Genomic DNA, 27,456 nt, shown 5'->3' with positions numbered 1-27,456 from the left:
AGCAGCAAAAGTTGGTGCTTTACAGCATTTGAAACAGAGTGAAAAGAAGAGAATGCAGGAATATATTGCGTCAACATTGTTTTCGAGCTATATGAAAACATTTCTAAATGATATTGTAACTAATAGACCCAGAATGGACGTGTTAAAATAATGCAAATGATTTTTCAGAAAATAACATTCACGTACAGATTCTGACAACAAAGCTAAAATGGCCGATATTTTTGCTGAGGAAGAAGGGAAACCTCGAGTCAAAGCAGAGGAGTCAGTTCTCTGCTCTGTGCTTGTAACATGAACCCGGAAGTCCCAGCGCAGCCAGAGAGGGGCAGACGCACAGACACACCCACTTCACACAGAGAGGGAAACTGAAACTTAACTTTACTTCCTGCATTTCTGCATCATGGCGGCAGCAGATCAGCTCGGGAGCCTCCAGGAAGAGGCCACTTGTTCCATCTGTTTGGAATATTTTAAGGATCCAGTGTCCATAGAGTGTGGACACAACTTCTGCCGCTCCTGCATCACCCTGAGCTGGGAGGGAAGAGATGGAAGCTTCCCCTGTCCACAGTGCAACGAAATATCTTCGGGAAAAATCCCCCGACCCAACAGACAACTGGGGAACGTGGTGGAAATGTTAAAACAGCTTAATCTGCTCCCAGTGAAGCCCCAGGGGGAGAATCTGTGCGAGAAACATAACCAGACACTGCTGCTGTTCTGTGCAGAGGATCAGACGATGATATGCTGGGTCTGCCGGGAGTCCAAGGAGCATAGAACTCACTCAGCAAGTCCTATAGAGGAGGCTGCAGAGGAGTACAAGGTGAGTCTGGCGGCAAAAAGGGACCATAAAGTCACACAGTGTGCTTCACTGCTGAACCTGCCCAGGAGTACAAGGTGTGTGTGTGTGTTCTGGAACGACAATAGAAGAGCACAGCGCATCTCTGAAAAATTCAGGGATCACAAAGTCACTTGGTGCTCCACGTCCAGGGGCTGCCGAGGAGCACAAGCTGCGAGTGAGTGTTCAAAGATCACAAGTCACCCTGTGTGTCCCATAGAGGAGGCTCCAGGACCGAACAAGTCATCTTTGTCGATTTTGAGGGACACAAGACAGCCTGTGGCTCCATAGGAGGCTGCTGAAGAGCATTAGCTGTGTGTGGCTGCTTACGGATCATAGTGCACCCTGAGGGCCCCGAGAGAAGGCTGCACAAGGTACATGTGTTCCACAGAGAAAGAAGCTGCAGAGGAGCACAAGGTATTTATGTGGGTGTCGGGGTTCACAAGTGAAATCACTAGTTATGTCTTTAAGAGATTTGGGTGTTAAGGGACTCAAATTTCACCCTGCAGGTCTCGTAGAGAAGGGTGCCCAAGAGCACACAGTATGTATGTGGGTGCTCAGGGTTCACAAGGGACGATACTCTGAGCCCCACAGAGGAACACAAGGTACATATGCCAGCTTTCAGGGATCACATGTTGTGCGTATGACCCTCAAAGTAGAGGCTGCAGAAGAGCACAAGATGTGTCTGTTGGTATTCAGGGACCACATCAAACCTGTGAGTCTCATAGTGGCGGTGAAGATGTCGATGGCATTTCATTTGTCTACTGATGTACTTACTGACTGGGTTATGGCAGAGGGTTGGTTCAAAGCGTGACATCCTTGGAGAGGGCTTTGCTTCTGATGGTACCACCCTGATGGTGGTTTTCTAGTAAAAGGCTTTAGCTGCGGTTAGAGGTAGTGTTTTTAGTAGGGTGAGGTCAGCCGGAAGTTTGAACTCCTCCTGTGATATGCTTGTTTTTGTTAAGCTCTGACATCTGTGCTGTGTTGAATCTGGGAAAGTTCTTGAATTATTTTTGAATGGATGTCTGATGAAATTGAAGGTTTATTTTTGCAGATGCATGACACAATCACATATGCTTTTACAACGCATGCCATTACAATGCGGGCAATACAACAAATGTGTTATTACCACGCGTTCCATTTCCACGCAAGTCGTTACAATGACTTACCTTAGGGAAGCACTGGACCTTGGAATAGTATATAACTAAGGGAAGGTGTTGGATTTAAAATCCAGCAACACGTTCCCTAATGTAAGTCGTTGTAACGACTTGCGTGGTAATGGAACTTGAAGTAATAAAACGCGTGGTGACAACGCGTTGGTTGTATTGCTCACATTGTAATGGTAGTGCGTAGATCTGGCTGCATATTAAAGGCTGTTTCCCTATTTTTCCTCTTTTCAGTTGTGCTTGATGCTCAGGTGTAGAATATTCAGTGGTGAAGGGGGTGGCGAGGTGGTCAGTCCAATCGAGGTCTGTAGTAGCAGAGATGAGGAGATGCGGATAGAGTGAGTTCCAATGTGTGGTTTCTGGAGCAGGGAGTGCTCGGTCCAGTCGAGGGCTGTAGGAGTCCAGCAGCAGAGATGAGGAGATGCGGATAGAGTGAGTTCTCGTGTGCGGTCTTAGGAGGAGGGAGTGCTCAGTCCAGTCGCGGTCTGTAGGAGTCCAGCAGCAGATATGAGGAGATGCGGATAGAGTGAGTTCTTGTGTGTGGTCTTTGGAGGAGGGAGTGCTCAGTCCAGTCGAGGTCTGTAGGAGTCCAGCGGCAGATATGAGGAGATGCGGATAGAGTGAGTTCTTGTGTGTGGTCTTTGGAGGAGGGAGTGCTCGGTCCAGCTGCGGTCATTAGGAGTCCAGCAGCAGATATGAGGAGATGCTGATAGAATGAGTTCTAGAGTGTGGTCTTTGGAGGAGGGAGTGCTCGGTCCAGTCGAGGTCTGTAGGAGTCCAGCAGCAGATATGAGGAGATGCTGATAGAATGAGTTCTCATGTGTGGTCTTTGGAGGAGGGAGTGCTCGGTCCAGTCGAGGTCTGTAGGAGTCCAGCAGCAGATATGAGGAGATGCGGATAGAGTGAGTTCTTGTGTGTGGTCTTTGGAGGAGGGAGTGCTCACTCCAGTCGAGATCTGTAGGAGTCCAGCAGCAGATATGAGGAGATGCGGATAGAGTGAGTTCTTGTGTGTGGTCTTTGGAGGAGGGAGTGCTCGGTCCAGTCGAGGTCTGTAGGAGTCCAGCAGCAGATATGAGGAGATGCTGATAGAATGAGTTCTCATGTGTGGTCTTTGGAGGAGGGAGTGCTCAGTCCAGTCGAGATCTGTAGGAGTCCAGCGGCAGATATGAGGAGATGCTGATAGAATGAGTTCTCATGTGTGGTCTTTGGAGGAGGGAGTGCTCGGTCCAGTCGAAGGCTGTAGGAGTCCAGCAGCAGAGATGAGGAGATGTGGATAGAGTGAGTTCTCGTGTGCGGTCTTAGGAGGAGGGAGTGCTCAGTCCAGTCGAGGTCTGTAGGAGTCCAGCAGCAGAGATGAGGAGATGCGGATAGAGTGAGTTCTCGTGTGCGGTCTTAGGAGGAGGGAGTGCTCAGTCCAGTCGAGGTCTGTAGGAGTCCAGCGGCAGATATGAGGAGATGCGGATAGAGTGAGTTCTTGTGTGTGGTCTTTGGGGGAGGGAGTGCTCACTCCAGTCGAGATCTGTAGGAGTCCAGCAGCAGATATGAGGAGATGCGGATAGAGTGAGTTCTTGTGTGTGGTCTTTGGAGGAGGGAGTGCTCGGTCCAGCTGCGGTCATTAGGAGTCCAGCAGCAGATATGAGGAGTTGCTGATAGAATGAGTTCTAGAGTGTGGTCTTTGGAGGAGGGAGTGCTCGGTCCAGTCGAGGTCTGTAGGAGTCCAGCAGCAGATATGAGGAGATGCTGATAGAATGAGTTCTCATGTGTGGTCTTTGGAGGTGGGAGTGCTCAGTCCAGTCGAGATCTGTAGGAGTCCAGCGGCAGATATGAGGAGATGCTGATAGAATGAGTTCTCATGTGTGGTCTTTGGAGGAGGGAGTGCTCGGTCCAGTCGAGGTCTCTAGGAGTCCAGCAGCAGAGATGAGGAGATGCTGATAGCGTGAGTTCTCGTGTGTGGTCTTTGGAGGAGGGAGTGAACCAGGCTTCAGTGATGGAGAGTGATCGTAGGTTGTGAAGGATGAAGACCTCAGTGATGTCTGAAGTGTGTGTAACTGCACAGTGTGCATTGATGAGCATCAATAAAACACAGTATGAACTGTTACAATTAAGACTTCACTGATAGTGCACCCTTCTTCATGCTAGACGCCCAAACTATTCTTTGTTTATTATTGGTATGGGCAGCAAACAAGGTCATTACACTTGTTTGATTAGATTTAGTTTTTTTAAAAATGTATTTATACCAAAGCTTTAATCAATACAACAACATACCAGACAATGTGATATAGGTTACTGTATCAGCTCCGACCAGTCGCCCATCTCTGAGGCATTCCGGTGGGGGAGCCTTTCATTGTTCACCTTCCAGTCATAGGTCCAGTTTGCCTCCAGCCTGGCTCAGTTATAGCGCTTGACCAGTTCATGCTCAAACCAGATTCTGCCAGTTGTAGCAAGCCATCACACACCCCAGTCTATGAGCCGCGGGGTCTTGGTCCTGACGCGGCTGGGGCTCAGCTCCATCAGACACCCCAGTCTATGAGCCGCGGGGTCTTTGTCCTGACGCGGCTGAGGCTCAGCTCCATCAGACACCTCAGTCTATGAGCCGGGGGTCTTGGTCCTGACTTGGCGGGGGCTCAGCTCCATCACACACCCCAGTCTATGAGCCGCGGGGTCTTGGACCTAACGCGGCGGGGGCTCAGCTCTATCACACACCCCAGTCTATGTGCCGCGGGGTCTTAGTCCTGACGCGGCGGGGGCTCAGCTCCATCAGACACCTCAGTCTATGAGCCGCGTTGTCTTGGTCCTGACGCTGCTGGGGCTCAGCTCCATCAGACACCCCAGTCTATGAGCCGCGTGGTCTTGGTCCTGACGCGGCTGGGGCTCAGCTCCATCAGACACCCCAGTCTATGAGCCGCTGGGTCTTGGTCCTGACGCGGCTGGGGCTCAGCTCCATCAGACACCTCAGTCTATGAGCCGCGTGGTCTTGGTCCTGACGCGGCTGGGGCTCAGCTCCATCAGACACCTCAGTCTATAAGCCGCGGGGTCTTGGTCCTGACGCGGCGGGGGCTCAGCTCCATCACACACCCCAGTCTATGAGCCGCGGGGTCTTGGTCCTGACGTGGCGGGGGCTCAGCTCCATCAGACACCCCAGTCTATGAGCCGCGGGGTCTTGGTCCTGACGCGGCAAGGGCTCAGCTCCATCACACACCCCAGTCTATGAGCCGCGTGGTCTTGGTCCTGACGCGGTGGGGGCTCAGCTCCGTCACACACCCCAGTCTATGAGCCGCGGGGTCTTGGTCCTGACGCGGTGGGGGCTCAGCTCCATCACACACCGCAGTCTATGAGCCGCGAGGTCTTGGTCCTGACGCGGCGGGGGCTCAGCTCCATCAGACACTTCAGTCTATGAGCCGGGTGTCTTGGTCCTGACTTGGCAGGGGCTCAGCTCCATCAGACACCCCAGTCTATGAGCCGCGGGGTCTTGGTCATGACGCGGAGGGGGCTCAGCTCCATCAGACACCCCAGTCTATGAGCTGCGGGGTCTTGGTCCTGACGCGGCGGGGGCTCAGCTCCATCAGACACCTCAGTCTATGAGCCGCGGGGTCTTGGTCCTGACGAGGCGGGGGCTCTGCTCCATCACACACCCCAGTCTATGAGCCGCAGGGTCTTGTTCCTGACGCGGCGGGGGCTCCGCTCCATCACACACCTCAGTCTATGAGCCGGGGGTCTTGGTCCTGACGCGGCTGGGGCTCAGCTACATCACACACCCCAGTCAATGAGCCGCGAGGTCTTGGTCCTGACGCAGCGGGGGCTCAGCTCCATCACACACCCCAGTCTATGAGCCGCGGGGTCTTGGTCCTGACGCAGCGGGGGCTCAGCTCCATCAGACTCCTCAGTCTATGAGCCGCTGGGTCTTGGTCCTGACGCGGCGGGGGCTCCGCTCCATCACACACCCCAGTCTATGAGCCGCGGGGTCTTGGTCCTGACGCAGTGGGGGCTCAGCTCCATCACACACCCCAGTCTATGAGCCGCGGGGTCTTGGTCCTGACGCGGCGGGGCTCAGCTCCATCAGACACCCCATTCTATGAGCCGCGGGGTCTTGGTCCTGACGCAGTGGGGGCTCAGCTCCATCACACACCCCAGTCTATGAGCCGCGGGGTCTTGGTCCTGACGCGGCGGGGCTCAGCTCCATCAGACACCCCAGTCTATGAGCCGCGGGGTCTTGGTCCTGACGCGGCGGGGGCTCCGCTCCATCACACACCCCAGTCTATGAGCCGGGGGTCTTGGTCCTGACGCGGCGGGGGCTCAGCTCCATCAGACACCCCAGTCTATGAGCCGCGAGGTCTTGGTCCTGACGCAGCGGGGGCTCAGCTCCATCACACACCCCAGTCTATGAGCCGCGGGGTCTTGGTCCTGACGCGGCGGGGGCTCAGCTCCATCACACACCCCAGTCTATGAGCCGCGGGGTCTTGGTCCTGACGCGGTGGGGGCTCAGGTCCGTCACACACCCCAGTCTATGAGCCGCGGGGTCTTCGTCCTGACGCGGTGGAGGCTCAGCTCCATCACACACCCCAGTCTATGAGCCGCGGGGTCTTGGTCCTGATGCGGTGGGGGCTCAGCTCCATCACACACCCCAGTCTATGAGCCGCGGGGTCTTGGTCCTGACGCGGTGGGGGCTCAGCTCCATCACACACCCTAGTCTATGAGCCGCGGGGTCTTGGTCCTGACGCGGTGGGGGCTCAGCTCCGTCACACACCCCAGTCTATGAGCCGCGGGGTCTTGGTCCTGACGCGGTGGGGGCTCAGCTCCATCACACACCCTAGTCTATGAGCCGCGGGGTCTTGGTCCTGACGCGGTGGGGGCTCAGCTCCGTCACACACCCCAGTCTATGAGCCGCGGGGTCTTGGTCCAGATGCGATGGGGGCTCAGCTCGATCACATACCCCAGTCTATGAGCTGGGGGTCTTGGTCCTGAATTTATTTATTTATTTGCATGTTTGTATGGCGCTGGGAATCGACGCCCGAAGGAGTATCTCCGCGCCTTTGGCAGCATCTGAGGGACAGAAACTAGTCGTGATTTATTGAGTACACACAAGGCCAACTAATAATTAAAGAGAAATGTTTTAAGTTTTTTTCTAAAAGGGAAATGTTCCCTACATACTCTAATTTCCTTCGGGAGTTGGTTCCACAACTTGGGGCCAGCTACTGATAAGGCCCTCCCCCCCTTTCTTGCCTTCAAGGCCCTGGGAACACATAACAATTCCTGATCTCCCGATCTCAGAGATCTAGATGGAACGTAAGGAATGAATTTTTCAGTAAGGTAACCAGGACCTTTTCCAATGAGGCATTTGTGGATGACACAACAGATCTTAAACATCACCCTCTGCTTCACTGGAAGCCAATGGAGTTTGGTCAGCAATGGTTTTGAGGGAGTACGAGGCGGGACATTTAGAACCAATCGTGCAGCAGTATTCTGCACAACCTGCAGTCTGGCAAAGATCCCCTCATTGGCAGCTAGCATCAACCCATTGCAATAGTCTAGCCTGCTCAACACTAATGACTGGACCAATGTTCTCCTGGTGGTATCCGGTAACAGAGGGAATACTCTCCTGAGAAGCCCAATTACATGAAAACATGAGCTTACCACTTGATTGGTTTGTTGTTTTAGGGCAAGCTCATGGTCCAATTTCACTCCCAGGTCTTTTACCACCATTTTGGGCTCAGGGACGGGGCCAAGGTCTTGGGGCCACCAGTCCGGAGTCCACAGGTGTTTGGCTTCCCCAAAGAGCATAACCTCGGTCTTGAAGACATTGCACTGAAGGAAGTTAGCTGCCATCCAACGTGCCACTTCCTTCATCCCCCGGGCAAAGGAATCACGCACTTCAGGAGTCATGATTTTAAAAGGGAAGAGGAGTTGGGTATCATCCGCGTATGATACTGGAATGAACCCATGGGATCTCATGATGTTAGCTAGGGGTGCCACGTAGATGTTAAATAACGTGGGGCTCAAACAAGAGCCCTGTGGCACCCCCTTCGAGATCGCCACCACCTCTGATTGGTATGGTCCCAAGATGACTCTTTGAGTGCGGTTGATGAAAAAACTCCTTAGCCAGGCCAGGGCCTTGCCTTCCAGACCGATGTCAACTAGTCTGGAGGTCATGATGTCGTGTGACACAGTGTCAAACGCCGCTGACAAATCTAAAAGTACCAGGACAACGGAATAGCCTTTGTCCTGTAGCATCTGAAGATTGTCAGCGACGGACAGCAAGGCGGTCTCAGTGCTGTGCCTAGGCCTAAAGCCCGACTGAGAGGGATCGAGTCCACCCGCGTGTTCAATGAATTTTGACAAGTGCTGATTCACGTATCTCTCAGCAAGCTTCCCTAAAAAAGGGAGAAGAGAGATCGGTCTCAGGTTTGTCAGATCAGACCAGGGGATCGAATTGTTTTTCCGCAGGGGTCTCACAAGGGCCTGCTTCCAGTCTAAGGGGACTTCCCCGGTACACAAGGACAAATTGACTACATGTCGCATTCCAACCCCCAGATCATCCAACAGAAGTGGCATGATACGTGCCGGGATGATGTCTGTGGGGCACCCACTCTTTGTTTGAGTGACAAGAACAGTCAACTCTTCCATGGAGATGGGTGGGAAAACGGCGAGCTTCTTAGCCTTATTTCCTATAGTCATAGTAAATGACTGGACTCGGCAGTCAGTTGTTAATGAATTATTAGAGATGGAGTTAGACGTTAGTATCTTAGTATAGATAGCTTCAATTTTCCTAACAAAAAACTGTGAAATATTATCACAGAGTTCTTGGGATTCAATCCCCTCTGTGTCACAGGCAGTGGGCTTGGTAAACGTCTGTAAAATTTGATACAGAGTTTTTACGTTGGTACCAGTCGCTGATAATTGAACTGCTATATGTTGTTTTCTAGCAGCTCGGATTGCTTTATGGTAGCTTTTAAACGACCTCCTAAAGTCCTCCTTATCCTCTGCCTTACGTGTGACTCTCCATTTTTTCTCTAACTTTCTCGTAGTCATTTTTAATTGTCTAAGATCCCCAGTAAACCAGACTTCTTGTTTTGGGGCAGGTCGGGGTTTATAAGTTCTAAGCGGGACCACATGATTAATAGTTGTTATCGCAGCTTCGTTAAATGCACTTAGAGCAAGAGTGGCATTTTCTCCGCATGCTTCCCATCTTGGTTCAGCGTAATTTTCCCTAAAGCCTTCTGGGGTTAGTTTGTTCCAGGGTCTCCTGACATCGGCCATAGTCCTATGGATGACTTTAACTTTATAGTTGGAGCGAGTGTAAAACATAATAACAGAGTGGTCTGTCCAATCAACTTGATTGGGAGTCAGGCAATTAATAGCTGTTGAGTTACAGAACACTAGGTCTAATGTATGGCCCACAGAATGGGTAGGCCCCTGATTCTTTTTATTGAGTCCAAGTGTGGCCAGGTCCGTTAACACAGTCTGTGCGTCAATACACGTAGTAATCTCACTGTGGATATTGAAATCCCCCACCAGGATAAACTCAGAGTTAGCTTGCATGTGGGGTGCCAAAATTTCCATTAATTTAATGGAAAAGGTCCCACACGGACCAGGAGGTCGATACACTAGCGCACCCTTCCTGGTTTCCCTAGAAGTAGGGTTGATCGTGAAAATCATGAGCTCCATTTCTGGGGTACACACAGTTTTGATGACTACAATCTCCATCTCTTGTTTGAAAACAATAGCTAGCCCTCCTCCCGTTTTAATCGGGCGATCCATCCTTACTATTTTGTACCCTGTCGGTACTCCCATCGTTATGGCTGGAACTATGTGAGGCTTAAGCCAAGTCTCAGTTAAGAAACATAGATGTGGTCTCTCTGTTGTTATGAGATCCCAGACCTGCGTAGCATGAGAAACAAGGGAGCGGACATTGCACAAAAGGTTTTTACACGTTAGGGGCGGATCATTAGGGGCATTGGTAATCAATGTAGGTGGATCGGTGCTCAGAGCTGACATAGCACACTTTAGATGACAGGGAGTGATTACCGCAGTACTGGTAAATTGCATATGACACACCGAACAAGAGAAAGGTCCCCCCACGCTGGACCGAGTCCAGTGGGGACACAGTGTGGTAACATACCTGCCTATATCCATTAGAGTCTGGCTTGAATATGACAGTGTAGAGCAGTGGCCCTTCTCTGCTGGGAGGGTACGGACCGCCATAGCCCTCTGCCCCTAGCCCCGTCCTGTCGCAGACGGGCTGGTCTTCGGCTCGTCTTAGGCGCAGGAGTAGGCGCCACACTGCGCGTAAACACTGCGCGTTTAGGCCGACGAGTTGCTTTATAGCCCTCGAGTAGGGGAGAGCTGGAGCGCTAACCGCTCGCCTCCCTGGATGTTCCTGGCTCTGCCCCGCCTTCCGCACCCGTGATTGAAGGCAGTGGGGGCTCAGCTCCATCAGACACCCCAGTCTATGAGCCGGGGGTCTTGGTCCTGAAGGCAGCTGGGGCTCTGCTCCATCAGACACCTCAGTCAATGAGCCACGGAGTCTTGGTCCTGACGCGGCGGGGGCTCAGCTCCATCAGACACCTCAGTCTATGAGCCGGGGGTTTTGGTCCTGAAGGCAGCGGGGGCTCAGCTCCATCAGACACCTCAGTCTATGAGCCGCGGGTCTTGGTCCTGATGCGGCGGGGGCTCAGCTCCATCACACACCCCAGTCTATGAGCCGCGGGGTCTTGGTCCTGACGCGGCAGAGGCTCAGCTCCATCAGACTCCTCAGTCTATGAGCCGCGGGGTCTTGGTCCTGACGCGGCGGGGGCTCAGCTCCATCACACACCCCAGTCTATGAGCCGCGGGGTCTTGGTCCTGACGCGGCGGGGGCTCAGCTCCATCACACACCCCAGTCTATGAGCGCGGGGTCTTGGTGCTGACGCGGCGGGGGCTCAGCTCCATCACACACCCCAGTCTATAAGCCGCGGGGTCTTGGTCCTGACGCGGCGGGGGCTCATCTCCATCAGACTCCTCAGTCTATGAGCCGCGGGGTCTTGTTCCTGACGCGGCGGGGGCTCCGCTCCATCACACACCTCAGTCTATGAGCCGGGGGTCTTGGTCCTGACGCGGCTGGGGCTCAGCTCCATCACACACCCCAGTCTATGAGCCGCGGGTCTTGGTCCTGATGCGGTGGGAGCTCAGCTCCATCAGACACCCCAGTCTATGAGCCGCGGGGTCTTGGTCCTGACGCGGCGGGGGCTCAGCTCCATCACACACCCCAGTCTATGAGCCGCGGGGTCTTGGTCCTGACGCGGCGGGGGCTCAGCTCCATCACACACCCCAGTCTATGAGCCGCGGGGTCTTGGTCCTGACGCGGTGGGGGCTCAGCTCCATCAGACTCCTCAGTCTATGAGCCGCGGGGTCTTGGTCCTGACACGGCGGGGGCTCAGCTCCATCTGCCTCCTGCATTGCTCCAGTCAATGATGTAGCTCATGTAGCTGTAGCGAGTTCACAGGAGCTGGGGGGGTGCACTAGATTTCGCCATTAACACTGCCAACGAACAGATCTCCTGATTGTTGTCGTTAGTCGCCTGGTGCATCCTAAAAGGGCCATTTCAGGGGTTGGGGTTACATGTATGTCTATCTTTGCAGACACACGTTCAAAGAACTGCTCCCAGTATCTAGCTATTTGGGAAGAGTGCCAGGCAAGGTGAGGGAAATCTGCATTCGGTGCAAAGCAGCATTAGCAGTTGGTTGCAGCCGCTGCACTATATTTGACTTGTTTACGTTGGGTGCTGTAGGTTTGATTCAAACATTTGAAGTGATGGAGTCTTAGTCGCCTTAATGTTGTGTTGTGTGTTATGTGTTTTATGTTATGTTATGGCGCACAAATCACCCCAGGAGGGGTACTTCGGCACGGCAGAAGATCGCCAGCAGTACTAATGCAGAGATTAGAAAAACACTACTTTGAGCATCTTTCTAAATGTGCAGCGGTCAGGTCATATCCAAAAGGCAGTTTATTCCAGTACAAAGGAACCCGAGAGGAAAAAGACCTGCCGCCCTCTCTAGTCTTTTTAATTCGTGGAACAGAGCACAAGGCTTTGTCTCTGTATCTCACTGTCCTAACTGGACCATAGGGTTTAAGCTTCTGGGTAAGGTACTTGGGCCTTTGCCTGTTAGGGACTTGTGAGTGCGGCAGCAGGTTTTGAAAACAACTCTTTTTCTGACAGGCAGCCACTGCAGAGATTTCATCAGAAGCAGTCCTGGAGGGAAGGTTACACATGGCCATTGTGCTTTTTGTACAGCTTGAAGTTTCGAAAGTAAAGTCTCGTCAGCAGAAGCCAGTAGGGTGTTGCTGTAATCTAATCCGCTTGTACTGAGTGCCTGTACCAATGTTTTACTGGCCAAAAGAGGAAGAAAAGATAGTGCCTTCCTCAGAAGGCGCATCAAAGGGAAGAATGCACCTACAGTGGCCAGAACCTGCTCTTTCATAGTGAGAGGCTGGTCTAGACGGACACCGAGGTTCTTACCTGTCAGTTTGGGAATGGGTGTGGGGCAAAGTTCTGCAGGCCACCAGTCTGCAGACCAACGTTGCTGGGCTATGCCAAACAGCATTTTAAAAAAAACAACTTTTCTTTATTGAGATTTTTTAATTTTTTATTGAGAGTTCATAGGAATTATAAACATACAATACAGTTGTGTGTAAATACATGTCCTAAAGTATTACAAAAAAACAGTAGATCATCTTAAATTAAAGTGCAGAGTGCTAAATATTATCATTTTTAAATGTATGTTCCAGGATATTCAAGACCCCGGTGGTTATAACGCGCTATACAAATTAAATAAATAAATAAATAAATCATTCTAGATTTAAGATACAAAATGCTACATATTATCAAATATAAATATACATTCATGTGAGGCGCTAAAAAAGATAATCTTAAAATAGTACACAATATCACACAAATAAATCCCCCTCTGCTCTATCGCTCTATACCAGAGGTAGCATAGATCGAAAATATGTTAATAGAGCACAACTTTTATGCAACCAACAGTTAAATCAGAATACATTACAATTTCTCTACCTGACAAATAAAACCTAAATTCATTAGGGTTATATCAATTGGTTGAGAGTTGACATAGAAAAAAGAGCAAAGTGCATCTAAACAAGTAAGCAAAAAAAAAAATCAATTATAAACAATCCGGTTTCCACAGAGTTCCTCCTAATCTTCCCCTTAATAATATTGGGTTATCTATAGATCCGGATTCCTACCTTATATTTCAAATAAACGCCAATATTTCTCGTACTTTCTTATTGCATATAATCTTATTGCAAATTTTTTTTCTAATTCTTGGATTTTACGTAATTTTGCCCTCCATGCATGGAAGGTAGGTACATTTTCCGTTCTCCAAAGCTGTAAAATTAAAGATCTGGCTATTAATGCTGCAATGAAAAGATGTTCTTCATGTGTAGAGATAGCAGGTGAGCAACTCAAAACTGCAATAGATTCATCAATTAATATAGCAGGGTCCTATATGGTTCTGAGATATATCACAATTTCCTCCCATAAACTACGAATTTTAGGACACTCCCAAATGATATGCATCCAGGTGCCTCCACCTTCTTTTGCGCAGTGGAAGCACTTATTTTCAATTTGTGGGTATATCTTATGGAGGAAACAAGGTGTCCTATAGATCAACCGTTTTGAGTAATATTGCATGCGTTTAAAATTTGCACCTCTAAATATCACTGCATTAAACTTATTAATTATATTGTAGGTTGATTTAGAAACCTGTATATCCTCACTTTTCTTCCATCTGTCCCTAGCTTTTTCATATAGCGAAACAGATTTGTTGTCCTCAAAGATCTTGACCCAGGTGCTGATCTTCGTTTGTGTCGGGGAATTCAGAGCATCACTTATGCTAGTTTTGTAGGTTAGATTCTCCTTATCTAATTTCTCCAACATAGGTTTTAGTCTAATGAAAGACCATTTTAAGATTGTTTTAAAGTGCTGGAGCCTCGTTTTGATCTCTAACCATGATTTCCAGCAGCTACCTCTGAGAAAGTCCTGGATTTGAACATACCCATTTTCTTCCCACAGCCTTAAAATGCTAATCTCTAGCATGCATCTCTCCCCCGTGTATATATTGGAAAGCCTCGTCGAGTTATTAACTCTTACAATGCAGTAGTATGCTAGGAGTTGAGATTTTTGCTTAAAGATCCATTGAATGATCTTATAACGCACTTTCTTGGGGTACTTAATAATAGGGTCAACAATATTATATTCCCTTAACATTTTTTTCATAAAAAAATGATCTGCCTTTTGAGGATCTAAATAGAAAAATCTAAAATTATAATATGGAAATGTCGCATAATAATAAATTCTAATGTTTGGAAGAGAGAGTCCTCCCTCTGCAACAGGATAACTTAAAGTGCTGAGTGCACGTCTTGGTATTTTATTTGACCATAACAAGGAAGAGAACATACTGTCTATCTCTTTAAAATAGGAAGTCTGTAATGCGCAAGGAGCTGCATTAAAAAGAAAATTAAATAGTGGAAGAATTGGCATTCGAATTAGCGCAACTCGACCTATTATTGAAAGTGGGCGCTTGTTCCATCGTGCTAGCTGGGATTTCACCTTTTTCAGGAGTGGTGTATAGTTTAAGTGGAATAAGTCTTCCACTCTCTCTGTCACATAGATCCCCAGATATCTCTTTTGGCATATATTGTATGCCTGTCTAAATTCTGGTAATAGGGAATTAGTGCAACAATTGCATAGTATGATTTCTGTTTTGGTTTTATAAATTTTATACCCTCCTATCTCTTGAAAGTCTGAAAATATCTTCATGATTTCCACTTGGGTGTCTGTTTTCGAATCTAAAAAAAGAACAATATCGTCGGCATAAAGCTTTATATTTGTCATCCCTTGAACAGGGACCAAATGAGCTCTTTTTCCCCTAATTGCAATTGCTAATGACTCTATAAATAGTGCAAGTAAAATCGGGGATAGGGGACAGCCCTGTCTGGTGCCTCTATTCACTTGACATGTCCCTATATGTACCCAATTGATTAAAATTTGCGCCTGAGAATTTTTATAAAGCTGCTTTAGTGAAACTCTGAACTCATTTGCAAAGCTGTATTTTCTAAAATTGACAGGCAACTCCAAGAGACCAGGTCGAATGCTTTTTCGGCGTCTGAAAACCAGACCTGGGCCTTAATATTGTTTGTATAAAAAAATATCCAATGCCTCTAATAAACAATTTGTGTTAGTATGAAGCTGTCTCCCCGTTATAAATACGCTCTGATCCATTCCTATAAGCGAGCCCACCATTTTATTTAATCTATTGGAGAGAAGTTTAGTAAAAATGTTATAATCAGTATTTAAAAGACTTATAGGTCTGTAGGAGTTCACATTCTCACTGTCTTTATCCTTTTTTAAAATACCGACCACTACTACAATACGAAAGAATGCTGGCGGATCACCCCCATGTAATAAATAATTTGCAAGTCTTAAAAATTCGGGGCTGAGTGTTGTAGAATTTGTTTGAAAAAATTCCGTGGGAAAACCGTCCTCTCCACTAGCTTTACAATTGGGCAAGGAGCTGATAACTAAATCTGGTTTGTCTTTTGTAAAATCAGCTAGTAACATTTCACTAAATTTCTTATCCAAAACTGGTATTGGCAACTCCTGTAAAAAGTCATTGACTGCTTCTAAGAGAACCTGGTGGCTTGTCTGATAGATATTCTTATAATGTTTAAGAAAGGTTTCGCCTATCTGCGTCGTTGTCTTTGAATGCGTATTAGTTGCTTAATTCCGAATGCTCACGATTCTATTTCGCACCTGCTTTTCCTTTGCTTGCCAGGCTAAGGGCCTTCCTGTGTATTCGCTATCTTCATTACCTGTCTGAAGGTAAATCCTACTTTCATATCACCTAATTCATAGTAGAACTCTCTCATTCTCATTTTGGCTTTTAGTACTTCTTGCTTAGTGCTTGAGCTCTTATTCCTAAAGTACTCTAGATTCACAGATGCAAGCTCATTTTCTATCGCGATTCTCTCCTCTTTTTTGGCCCTCTGTTGTGGAATATCCTTTGAGGTTATTATACCTCTTAATGTAGCTTTAAAAGGGTCCCATGTTACATTAATTGGGGGCAGAGTCCTTGTTTATATTAAAAAAGGAGCTAAACTCCTTCTCAATATCTGTACACCATTGTTCTTCTACTAGATTAAGTTTATTAAAATACCACCTTCTAGATACTCCTTCATCTGTCTTTCCTACAAAAATTTCTATTCTAATCAAGGCATGGTCTGAAAAAGCATTACAAATGTGTTCATATTTAATGACTAAAAGATTATGTGAAGTCAGAAAAAAATCTTGCCTTGAAGCTGAATCATATTTAGCTGAATGGCAGGAGTACCTGCGTTCGGTTGGGTTATTAAAGCTCCAGATATCTATTATATCTAAATCTGTCTTGCTGCTAGATAGAGCGATGGCAACTTGTGGTTTATTTTGCCTTCGATCTGTCTTTGTTGAGTCAACAGTAGGGTCCTGTAAAAAATTTAAATCACCTCCCTATATGATTTGTCCGGGTATACATGTCAATTTGTTCCTATTCATCATAGGTCTTTAAAAAAAGCAGAGAGAGCTGATTTGCTTAGGTCACCTATCACAACCGATACTGACTAAAGTGCGACTTGTGCTAAATGTGCAAAGTTACGCATCTATACAATAACTTCGTATTAATGACCATGGATATCTTTTCCTAATAGCAGTAGACAGACCACAAGGAAAAACAAAAAAGTAAAGAAGCAGACTATATTGCCAACTAGCGTACTAACCATTCCTATTGTGCAAATCACGCAAATAAGACCATTGTGCTATAGTGCAAATTATGCCAATTTGTGCAAAATATGTATTAGCAGCCTATAATAATGACCAAACTCCAACTTGCGTTGGATGCACAAATTGCACATGTAAACAATGACTCTAAATAGCATCCCAATGAGTTCTTTTCCTGGTAACAGTTGGCAGCTTAAAGAATTCTTGATAGTAATCTGATTCTTCTTCCTAATAGGAAAAAAGCAGGCGGTATTGACGTATACAACCCATTCCCATCGTGTAAATCACCCAAACAATAAACAAATGTGTTATGGTGCAAATTGTGCAAAATATAAAATAAGCAGCACACAATAATAAAAAAAAAAATGAATGAGACATACAAACCCCCCCCCTGTTCTTCCATGTATTAGTCAGATTTAAAATGCAATGTTTAATATATAATGTAGAATACTGCAACAGCATACTCAACAACATCTGGGGAGCATTTAGTGTACGACACTGTGACTTATATCCAAACATATTAGATTATTAAAATGCTCCATGTGAATTTTCCTCTTAGCTGATATCGTATGATCCTCATGCATAACTTCTCTTCTAACTTATTCTGAAACATTATGATTTCACCTATGAACTCTCTTTTTCTAACTGCTTCATCCCCACCACCATCCTCCCACCCCACCCTCAGAGGGAGGGAATTCCCAACTGATCCACTATTCCCTCCTTCTCCCTCTTTTTACTAGATGCCATCTTATTGCATCCTTTTGCGACTCCTGATTCTCCTCATACTCCCCCCCCCCCCCCCGGTTGCTTTCAGAAATAACTCATGGCCCTTTCTTAAACAAAACCTATTATAATACAAAACCACTTATAACTAAAGAGTCTCTTTTTCTTGTGTAGCCTTTAGATCCTTCATGAAATTTTGGGCTTCTGATACGTCCGTGAAATTAAAAAAAATTCATTTGGCTAGAACTTTTAGTTTAGACTGTTGTACGATCATAGCCTGTGCTCCTATGGCCTTAACGGAGTCAATCATTTTAACAAAGTCCTTCCGTCTATGTGCTGAAGCAGCTGACATATCAGAGAAGATTTTAAAATTGTTGATTTCAGCAGTTGAAAATGATCTCTTTAGTATTGCTGCACTTACATTTTTTTCCTTAATTCTGTAGTCAGCAAAATTCTTTAAAATTGTACATGGGTATTTAGTATTTAAAGGTTTATGTGCAGGAACCCTATGGGCTCTGGTAATTTTAAGATTCCCTTCTGTATTGAGATTTTGTGATGTATATAAATACAGTAAATTAGCTGTTAAGATATATGATACAATCTTCTCAACATTTAACACAATTAACATACAAATTAACCCAAACTACAAACGAAGAAAACAAAAAGAATAAACACGATACAGATTGCTTCCTGAATGTCTATGTCAAACGTCTCAGTAAAACATTATGTTCAGTCTGTAGGCTATTGATCCTTGATTTGTTGAAAAGGTGCTGTATACATAGATTCAGATGGCAATTAGTCCAATAGGGAAAGAATGACCAAATTTATATCCGGACCCAGATGCAAGTCCCTTGCATGAGTCTTTTCGCAGATCTAAAGGCGTCCCCTTTCATGGCATATGTATATCTCCCCTAACACTGTCCCAATAGGTAGCTCCAGACACAGCAAAGAATACTTTTGAGAGTGTATCACCTCCCTATTTCGCTAACGTTGCGTATAATATAGTATGTGTATAAAAAAGATGCCAATCGGTCTCTAGAGGGTGTGCCTGCAGGTAGGGCTTTAGTGGCTGCCAGATATCTTTTGCACGCGAAGCCGATGGCTGCAAAGTGGCATATATCTCGCTCGTGGTATCGCAGTACATCAGATCTCGAATCCAGGCCTTCACAATTGGGGTCCGTTTACTACCCCAGTGCAAGGAGACCTGATGCTTTGCAATAAGCAAAGCGATTGCCGTAAAGCGTCGTATTTCCTTCTGTAGGGGCTGGACATATCCCAACAGAGCCATCAGGGATGCAGGCTGCAGTGTTCATTCAACCATCAGGGACAAGTCCCGGAAAACCTCCCCCCAATATTCCAGTATAGGCTGGCAGTTCCACGCTAGGTGTGAGAAGTCAGCTCAGTCCGCAGCACATCTCGTGCAAGTGTGCGGCACACTGGGATCCATTTTGGCTAAGAGATAAGGTTTGACGTATGCATGGTGTATATATTTAAAATGTAGTAATTTATGTTGGTGGTTGTTAGACACCTATTGTGGTTGCTCGCAGCAATATGTCCATACTTTGTCGGTGAGTGGAAGGCCCAAGCCTTGTTCCCAGGCCAAGCGTGCTTTCGCTCCGACCACTGGGCGGGGGGTCACGAATAGCTGATATGATTGTGACACCAAATGTGCTCCGTCAGGTGCAGTGATTTTAAGGAGCATCGAACCCTATGTAAAAGGAATCTGTCTATGTATGATGCGTCTCTGTTTGTAGTGTACTCCTCCATGGTACATAGCCGCGAATCCCTAAAAAGTTAGGGGGGACATGATATGTAGCTGCCATGATCTATGGTATTCTGTGTGTGTGTAACACCTATATACTCCTCTAATCTAAGAAGCAACATTCTGTACTGAAACTTATCAAAAGAAACATTCACAAATAACCCCTACCCCGCCACCCCCCACCCACATCGGATACATACAACAAGGTACCCGGTGGATCCCATTTAAACCGTAAAGAAAAGAAGGAAAAGAGAAGTAAACAGTGGGAAAGAACTTTCCATGGGGGGAAGGCAACAACTCCCAAAGGCCGTCTTTGAGAAATAAACATGATACATGAGTTCTGTACTACCATTCATAAGACGATTGCGTATCAAGTAATGTTCAGTTCTTATAGGTGTCTACATTTATGACCATAACTTACGGATCAACAACATCACCTTATCGACGTGGCTACGCCTGCTTCTTGTATAGTTCGCGCCCACTGGGTTGGGTTCATAGGCAGCCAAAGTGCTGTTCAAGTTGAGGGCCACTAAATAGTGCTATGATTCATGTTCCTCATCTTCCTCATGCTTTTGAGTTTAGTTCTTACTTTGGTGTTGTTTCCAAAATTTTGTGGCGTCATCAGGGGACTCAAAAATGTGAGATTTACTGCCAATCTGAATGTGAAACCGAGCCGGATACAGCATTGCGTACTTGATGTTCACTTTTTGCAAAGTGCGCTTAATATCCGTGTATTTCCGTTGTGCCTCTGGCACCACCGGTGTAAAGTCTGGTAAGAAAGCTAGATCCAATCCCTGTTATAAGAGCGAGCCTCATTCCCTGGCCAGTCGTAGTGCTGTGTTCTAATCTTGATAGTTGAATAGCCTGGCTATTATTAGCCTTGGGGTGCCCCTGGCACCTGATGGGATCCCAGGGTTCGGTGCGCACATTCAACTGTAAATGTGTTTGAGGATGCCTCTCTGCTAAAATAATCTACCAGGATTGTCTCAACTGATTTAGCCATAGGGCCTGTATTTGTAGATTCGACAACCCTGGCGATGCGGATGTTATTTTGACGCAAGCGTACCTCCAGATCTTCAGCTTTGCCAGTCAACGTTTTGAGGAGATGTTTGGTTCTCTCTAGCTTCTTGTGGATGTTGGGCTGAGAGTCTTCCAAAGTCGATATATGCTGCTCAGCTTCTCCGATTCGGGTGTTATGGGTATCCAGGCACCCGTTGATGTCTTCCAGACGGGTAGTGAAAGTATCGAAGCATGTATCGATGGCCTGAAAGCCTGCCCTTAGCTCTGCCATGATGGCGGCGGTGGCGTCCATTTGTAGGGCCTTGGCCTCAGGGGTGGGCCTTTTGCCTCCTTGCCCCTGTGGAGTCTTGGCAGCATTAAAAGATAGTTGGCGCTGTTTTGGGTCGGTTCGCTCCATGGTGTCTAGCAGCTTCTTTGAGTCCGTATGAAGTAGGGATCTGGGCCTGCTAGTTGTGGTGTAGTTTGCTTTACGCTGTATGTATATAGTGGCCCCTATATGTAATTGCAAATCACCTCACCCACGTGATAATGGGTGGCACAACTCATGCTCACATCGCTTTCCAGGTCCATATGAAAGAAGGGGTCGGTATTAACAAGTGATTAAGTGGGGATTACGGGGGAGGCCCGACCGACCGCATGGCACCGCGGCCTATATGTACCCCTCAGCTTCACGTACTCACAGGAATGTGCCGAGTTCTCTAGGGACACGATCAGTGGTGCTTCTCTCCTTCGATTCGATGGAGTCGTGCTCGATCAAAGAAAGAGCCTCATGGCTGGTGCATGGCGCCACATCGAACCTCCGGAGCCCCGCTTTTAGGCTCACCCGTGACCCGGGTCATCTTGGAGCCTCCGAGGACCGCGTCAGGCCCGAGAGAGCGTCGGCCGTATCTTCCTCCGTGGGTCATTGTTTAAAGTCGTAGACGGCTCATTTTATAGCCACTTGCTTATGGCGCTGTCCTCCGTGATTTCGTGACCTAAATCACCGTTAGGATGGCGGCAGGCAGACCCGTGCAGGCAGCGACTTCGTAGCTCCGGAGTCAGGCGCCCATCTTGGTCGCCGTATTGGCCACGCCCCTGCTTTGCCAAACAGTATGATCTCTGTTGTATCCGTATTTAACTGAAGGCATTTGATAGAAATTAGTCTGCAATTGCTTTCATGTCTGTTCGTCTAGAACTTTGGCAAATGTGATGACCAATTGTGTATCATCCGCATAGGGCAAAATTTAAAAGCCTAAAGGTTTAGCAGTTTTGCCAAAGGGGGTGACATAGAAGTTGATGAGCATGGGGCTTAAACAGGAGCCCTGAGCCACGCCCTTGTCAAGTGACATATTGCGGGATTTGAAAGAGCCCAGAGAGATGGTTTGGGTTCTATTTTTAGAAAGTTAGAGAGCCAGAGTAGGACTGTACCGTAGTAGCAAGTATTGTGCAGTCTTTGGAGTAACCTGGAGTAGAACACAGTGTCAAACGCTACAAACAAGTCCAGCAGCACAAGCATGGATGTTGTGTCAGCATTGAGGTCCAAGCGTATGTGATCGATGACTGCTGCTGAGGCATCCTCCGTGCTGTGTGAAAATTGAAAACCTGATTGTGATGGATCTAGCTTCTTATTGGAGATAACTAGCTGGTTATTTTAACAATACACAGGGCTCGACAAATCCGAAAAATGGTACTAGTCCTGCAGGTCTAGTACCATGGAAAATCCCCTCGACCTGACTCCAACCCACTTGACCTCCGTCTCTGAAAACGGAGCAAAAGTGACAAGATAACAAGATTTAAAGGCATGTTTATTGCTCATTTTCTTTGTGAGCAATAAAAATGCCTTTAAATCGTGTTATCTTGTCACTTTTGCTCTGTTTTTAAAGACAGAAGACAAAAGTTAGTTTGATTTCCTACTCGCCAGAAAGGGCGAGTAGGACCTAAAAATAGCTCGTCCTCATCCATTCTCCCTCGCAAATGCGACCGGGCAAGTGGATTTGTCGAGCTCTGATACAGCCATTGTTGCTCATTAGCTTTAGTGGTTGGGACAAACCACAGGCTCTGCCTGTGCTGCATGTATACGTTGCTGGTTGAGTGAGCTTTGGCTCTTGGTTCCTGCGGAAAGAATGAGTAGTGTGCTTGCAAATAGTGTGCACGCGTGTGTAGGTGAATTTATCAGCAAATGTAGGTTGTATCTGTCCGCCGACTGTGGCAAAGTCTATATAGGTGCCACCGTGGAATAAGTCTCCTTTCTTAGTTCCCGTCTGTTGAGGTAAAACGTAAATTGATACTTGTATAGTGCGCTACTCACCCGCAAGGGTCTCAAGGCGCTTGTACGAATACCACTGTGGAACCCATCCTGGCTTTCCCTGTGAGGTGTCCACTCCTGGGCACCCCCAAGGTGAAGCCAGGCATCCTTAGCGTTGTGGGGGCCGTTGTGGAGATTAAGCAAGCTATTGCCCAGAGTTGCAGAGTGGGACTCCATGATTGGAATAGGCACCGAGGCGAGAATTGTCAGGTCCGTGGAATTTTGAGCCCAAGACCCGCCGAGGCGGGGAATTGAACCCTGGTCCCGGGCTAGACCTCTGCGTCAGGGTCTGCCGCTCTAACCATTGAGCCACACTTCTCCAGGTTCTGCCTGTCATCCCTGAGTGAGTAAAGTGGGTGGAGGGTCAGGGACTGTTCCGGGGCGTATAGCTCAGGGCAGGTTGAGCGTTTTTTTATTCTCCCCCAGGCCAGTAGTGCACTCTTTTTTTCCCCTTTTTTTTTAAGTTTCAAAAACCTTTATTTTACATCACATAGAATACACAGCTGTGAATCCACAACCCGGAGGCCGGCAGCGCTACATAGCAACATATCAGACGGGATAACACAGCCTGATAGCCAGCATCCCATAGGACCCGGCAGCGTTGTATCACTAGCACAATATTAATCCATACCTGCGTGAAACATGTCCAATCATTTTAGAAAACACTTTCTTTATGTCCTTGGAAACCAAATCAACAGTACCCTAACCCAACTTCCTGCCATGGCCCCAAACTTTATAATAACGATGTACGACTTCTCACAGTGCCCAACCCATGGAACACGTTTTTTGTCAGTCATGAGGATCGGGAGGTCCCCACCCTCCCCTTGTATGGACACTGTGACGTTGCCCATCGCTTGTCGCAAAATCTTTCTTGACGCAATTAAACTCCCATGACACCCCACCCATCCCCCCTCCCCTATGCACTACTTCCCCTTACCCTTCCCCCTCCCCCCCCCCTGCCGAGATTAGAACCCTTCCCAATGTGGTCAGTGTGCTCTACAGTTTGATTCTCTAGAAACAAGCAAAAACAGTGATATCGGGTCTGTGCAATCAGCTCCTCAAATCGGGTCACCAGGTGTTGTGATTTCTGGAGGACTAATGCCTTTGTGTCCCGTGACTACCAGTTCCGGGCTATTTTGCGTCAGAGGGGCATCCAATCCCACCAACTCTTGGATCATTACCCCCCACGCCTGGAGAACTTCGGGCAACTTCCCATCCCTTCTAGTATGCCTAATATGGTCTTCCTCTGCCAGCGCCCATTCTCTCAGGTCAGACTTCCATCTCTGCAGCACCGGACCCTGTGGGGATAACAAGTGTATTGCAATGCGGCGTCGAGCCGTCACCAGGCCCAACACCAAAAACCGCCTGCTCACCTTTCGTTTGGGGTCCCGAGGGATTAGGCCCAAGAGGCATGGGAGGGGGTCCAATTCTTTTACCCATCCTGACACCCATCCAGAATCCTTACCTCCTGAGGCGGAAAGCCGGGAGTCTCTATCTTTGCTGCTATCTTTTTAAAATTGTATTGTGTACTTTGTGCTTTTAAATCACTCACTTGCACTTTACTCCTGACTCCACCGCGCTGCAGACTCTAACGCTGACGTGGGTCACCTGATTAGGCTGCCACCACCCTCGGCATGCTGAGGCCACGCCCACCAACAATTAGGACACGCCCCCTTTTTGTCATCCGGGTATTTAGAGCGCGCTGAATCACAAGCGCGACCCTAGAATCCTTACCTCCTGAGGCGGAAAGCCGGGAGTCTCTATCTTTGCTGCTATCTTTTTAAAATTGTATTGTGTACTTTGTGCTTTTAAATCACTCACTTGCACTTTACTCCTGACTCCACCGCGCTGCAGACTCTAACGCTGCCGTGGGTCACCTGATTAGGCTGCCGCCACCCTCGGCACGATGAGGCCACGCCCACCAACAATTAGGCCTCGCCCCCTTTTTGTCATCCGGGTATTTAGAGCGCGCTGAATCACAAGCGCGACCCTAGAATCCTTACCTCCTGAGGCGGAAAGCCGGGAGTCTCTATCTTTGCTGCTATCTTTTTAAAATTGTATTGTGTACTTTGTGCTTTTAAATCACTCACTTGCACTTTACTCCTGACTCCACCGCGCTGCAGACTCTAACGCTGCCGTGGGTCACCTGATTAGGCTGCCGCCACCCTCGGCAAGCTGAGGCCACGCCCACCAACAATTAGGCCACGCCCCCTTTTGTCATCCGGGTATTTAGAGCGCGCTGAATCACAAGCGCGACCCTAGAATCCTTACCTTCTGAGGCGGAAAGCCGGGAGTCTCTATCTTTGCTGCTATCTTTTTAAAATTGTATTGTGTACTTTGTGCTTTTAAATCACTCACTTGCACTTTACTCCTGACTCCACCGCGCTGCAGACTCTAACGCTGCCGTGGGTCACCTGATTAGGCTGCCGCCACCCTCGGCACGCTGAGGCCACGGCCACCAACAATTAGACCACGCCCCCTTTTTGTCATCCGGGTATTTAGAGCGCGCTGAATCATAAGCGCGACCCTAGAATCCTTACCTCCTGAGGCGGAAAGCCGGGAGTCTCTATCTTTGCCGCTATCTTTTTAAAATTGTATTGTGTACTTTCTGCTTTTAAATCACTCACTTGCACTTTACTCCTGACTCCACCGCGCTGCAGACTCTAACGCTGCCGTGGGTCACCTGATTAGGCTGCCCCCACCCTCGGCAAGCTGAGGCCACGCCCACCAACAATTAGGCCACCCCCCCTTTTTGTCATCCGGGTGTTTAGAGCGCGCTGAATCACAAGCGCGACCCTAGAATCCTTACCTCCTGAGGCGGAAAGCCGGGAGTCTCTATCTTTGCTGCTATCTTTTTAAAATTGTATTGTGTACTTTGTGCTTTTAAATCACTCACTTGCACTTTACTCCTGACTCCACCGCGCTGCAGACTCTAACGCTGCCGTGGGTCACCTGATTAGGCTGCCGCCACCCTCGGCACGCTGAGGCCACGCCCACCAACAATTAGGCCACGCCCCCTTTTTTAACACTCACACTTTATATAACATGTGCCTCTTCCGGAAGCGCAGCGGACGAGCGCAGCGGGCGCGCCGTTTGCGCGCCGAAGGCGCGCTTAAGGCAAGCTCGTCTGCGCTCGTCCGCGCAGAGGTAGCGCCTTGGGCCACCCACGCTGCCGGACTCGACCCCTTATTTCAGGAGCTTCTGCCTCCTGGCCCACCCTACTCTAGAGAGCAGCTTATTCAACTGGGTCAGCTATTCGCAGACAGAGGTACTATCTCATTTGCTCCTACGTCCTATCCCCGTGCTGACATAATTTGTGATGACCTCTTGAATTGTGGGCTACTGAACGTTAGGTCCTTGCCAAAACACTGTACGGAGATCCAGCTTTTAGTGGAATCACATGAACTAGATATTCTGTTCATGACAGAAACATGGACCCGCTCAGATTGCTTGGCCGACCCTGGCTTTGCCTGCCCTGACGGGTTCAAATTTCTCCACTCTCCTAGGCTCACGGGCAAGGGCGGGGTGTGGGAGTGATCTTTAGATCCTCCTGCAACATTAAGTTCTTTAATTTAGACCCTACCTCAGGTATTGAGATGCTGGGACTTTCTATCTTGACCCGCCCTGGGTCAATTGTTACTTGCCTAGTTTGCTATCGCCCTCCAGGGGCTTTCAACTTGGCACAGCAACAAGCGTTAATCACCACCCTGACCAATATTGCCTTATCCCATCAAAAACTACTTGTCATTGGGGATTTTAATCTCTGGCGTAATGGTTCACTCGACTCGGCTCTTGGAAACCTCCTCCAAACCTGTGTCAGTTGTGTTCTCTCCCAACTGGTTCTCTCAGCCACCCACAAAGCTGGCCACCTATTGGATTTGGTCTTTGCAGGACCAGATTTGGTGGTCATGGGAGATACCCTGCCAATGGATTGGACAGACCACTCCTTAATTAAATTTTTCTTATATAAGAAACTGGTTTCACATAAGTCTCAGGCCCCATCCAGAGAAATTAAATGTAGAGATTGGAAAACGTTCTCTCGACTGCACTCTTCTGGCGAATCGTTCCACTTGGACTCGCTTTTTGATGTAAACAAGAGTGCGGACGAAAACTATAATACCTTTTACACCAGTATTTCATCGGTCGTTGACTCACGTGCTCCTCAAAAGAATCGTATTCTTAGAGGCAGAGTCTCTGCTCCTTGGTTCAACGATGCTCTTAAAACTGCTAAACTGGACTGTAAACAAGCAGAGCGGAAATGGAGACGCGACTACAAGGAACCCTTTAAAGAAATATGGAAAACAAAAATTCTTGCCTACAAAAGCCTCATTATTAAATCAAAAGCTGATTACTACTCCTCTCTGATTTGCAATTCCACCAATAATGCCAGGAGTATCTTTAACATCTTGAACAGCGTTACCAACCCAGACGCTTGCAAGAATGAGATTGTCCCGTCTCAAGATCTTTGTGACAATCTTGCCATATTCTTTAAAGAAAAAATTGATCTGATTCTTCAGGATTTGGACATCTCCACTGATGATGATCCCCCTCTGGAATCTAGACCCGCCCCATTGCCTAACCAGGCACCCAAGCCGGCTTTGACTCTGGAAAGCCCCTTGCTCAGCTTCCTACCACTTACCTTTGAAAATTTTTCTAATATAGCTAGTGAGATTGTTTCCGGCTCTCCGTTGGACCCACTCCCCCCTAAAATTTGGAAGGAACTTGCTGTTGAGCTTTTTCCCTCCCTCCACCTCATCTGCAATCAATCTCTGACAACTGGTACCGTTCCTGCTCACTGGAAGCGTGCGCTCGTCTCTCCCCTTCTAAAAAAACCTTCACTAGATCCTGAGTGCTCAAAAAACTACCGTCCCA

General features: G+C 47.9%; 1 protein-coding gene across 1 annotated transcript in view; it reads left to right on the top strand.

Annotated features, from left to right (window-relative positions):
- Positions 1-397: 397 nt before the first annotated feature.
- LOC144752400 (E3 ubiquitin-protein ligase TRIM39-like) overlaps positions 398-27,456 on the top strand; it is a 270,934-nt gene continuing 243,875 nt past the window's right edge. Inside the window, exon 1 of the mRNA XM_078640332.1 lies at positions 398-811. Coding sequence (XP_078496458.1) covers positions 398-811 — 414 coding nt within the window. The remainder of the gene's footprint in view (positions 812-27,456) is intronic.

The sequence above is a fragment of the Lissotriton helveticus genome, chromosome 5_1, assembly GCF_964261635.1.
Source record: "Lissotriton helveticus chromosome 5_1, aLisHel1.1, whole genome shotgun sequence".
NCBI lineage: Eukaryota > Metazoa > Chordata > Amphibia > Caudata > Salamandridae > Lissotriton > Lissotriton helveticus.
The sequence above is the reverse complement of the archived record's forward strand: the minus strand, read 5'-3'. Positions and strand labels throughout refer to the sequence as shown.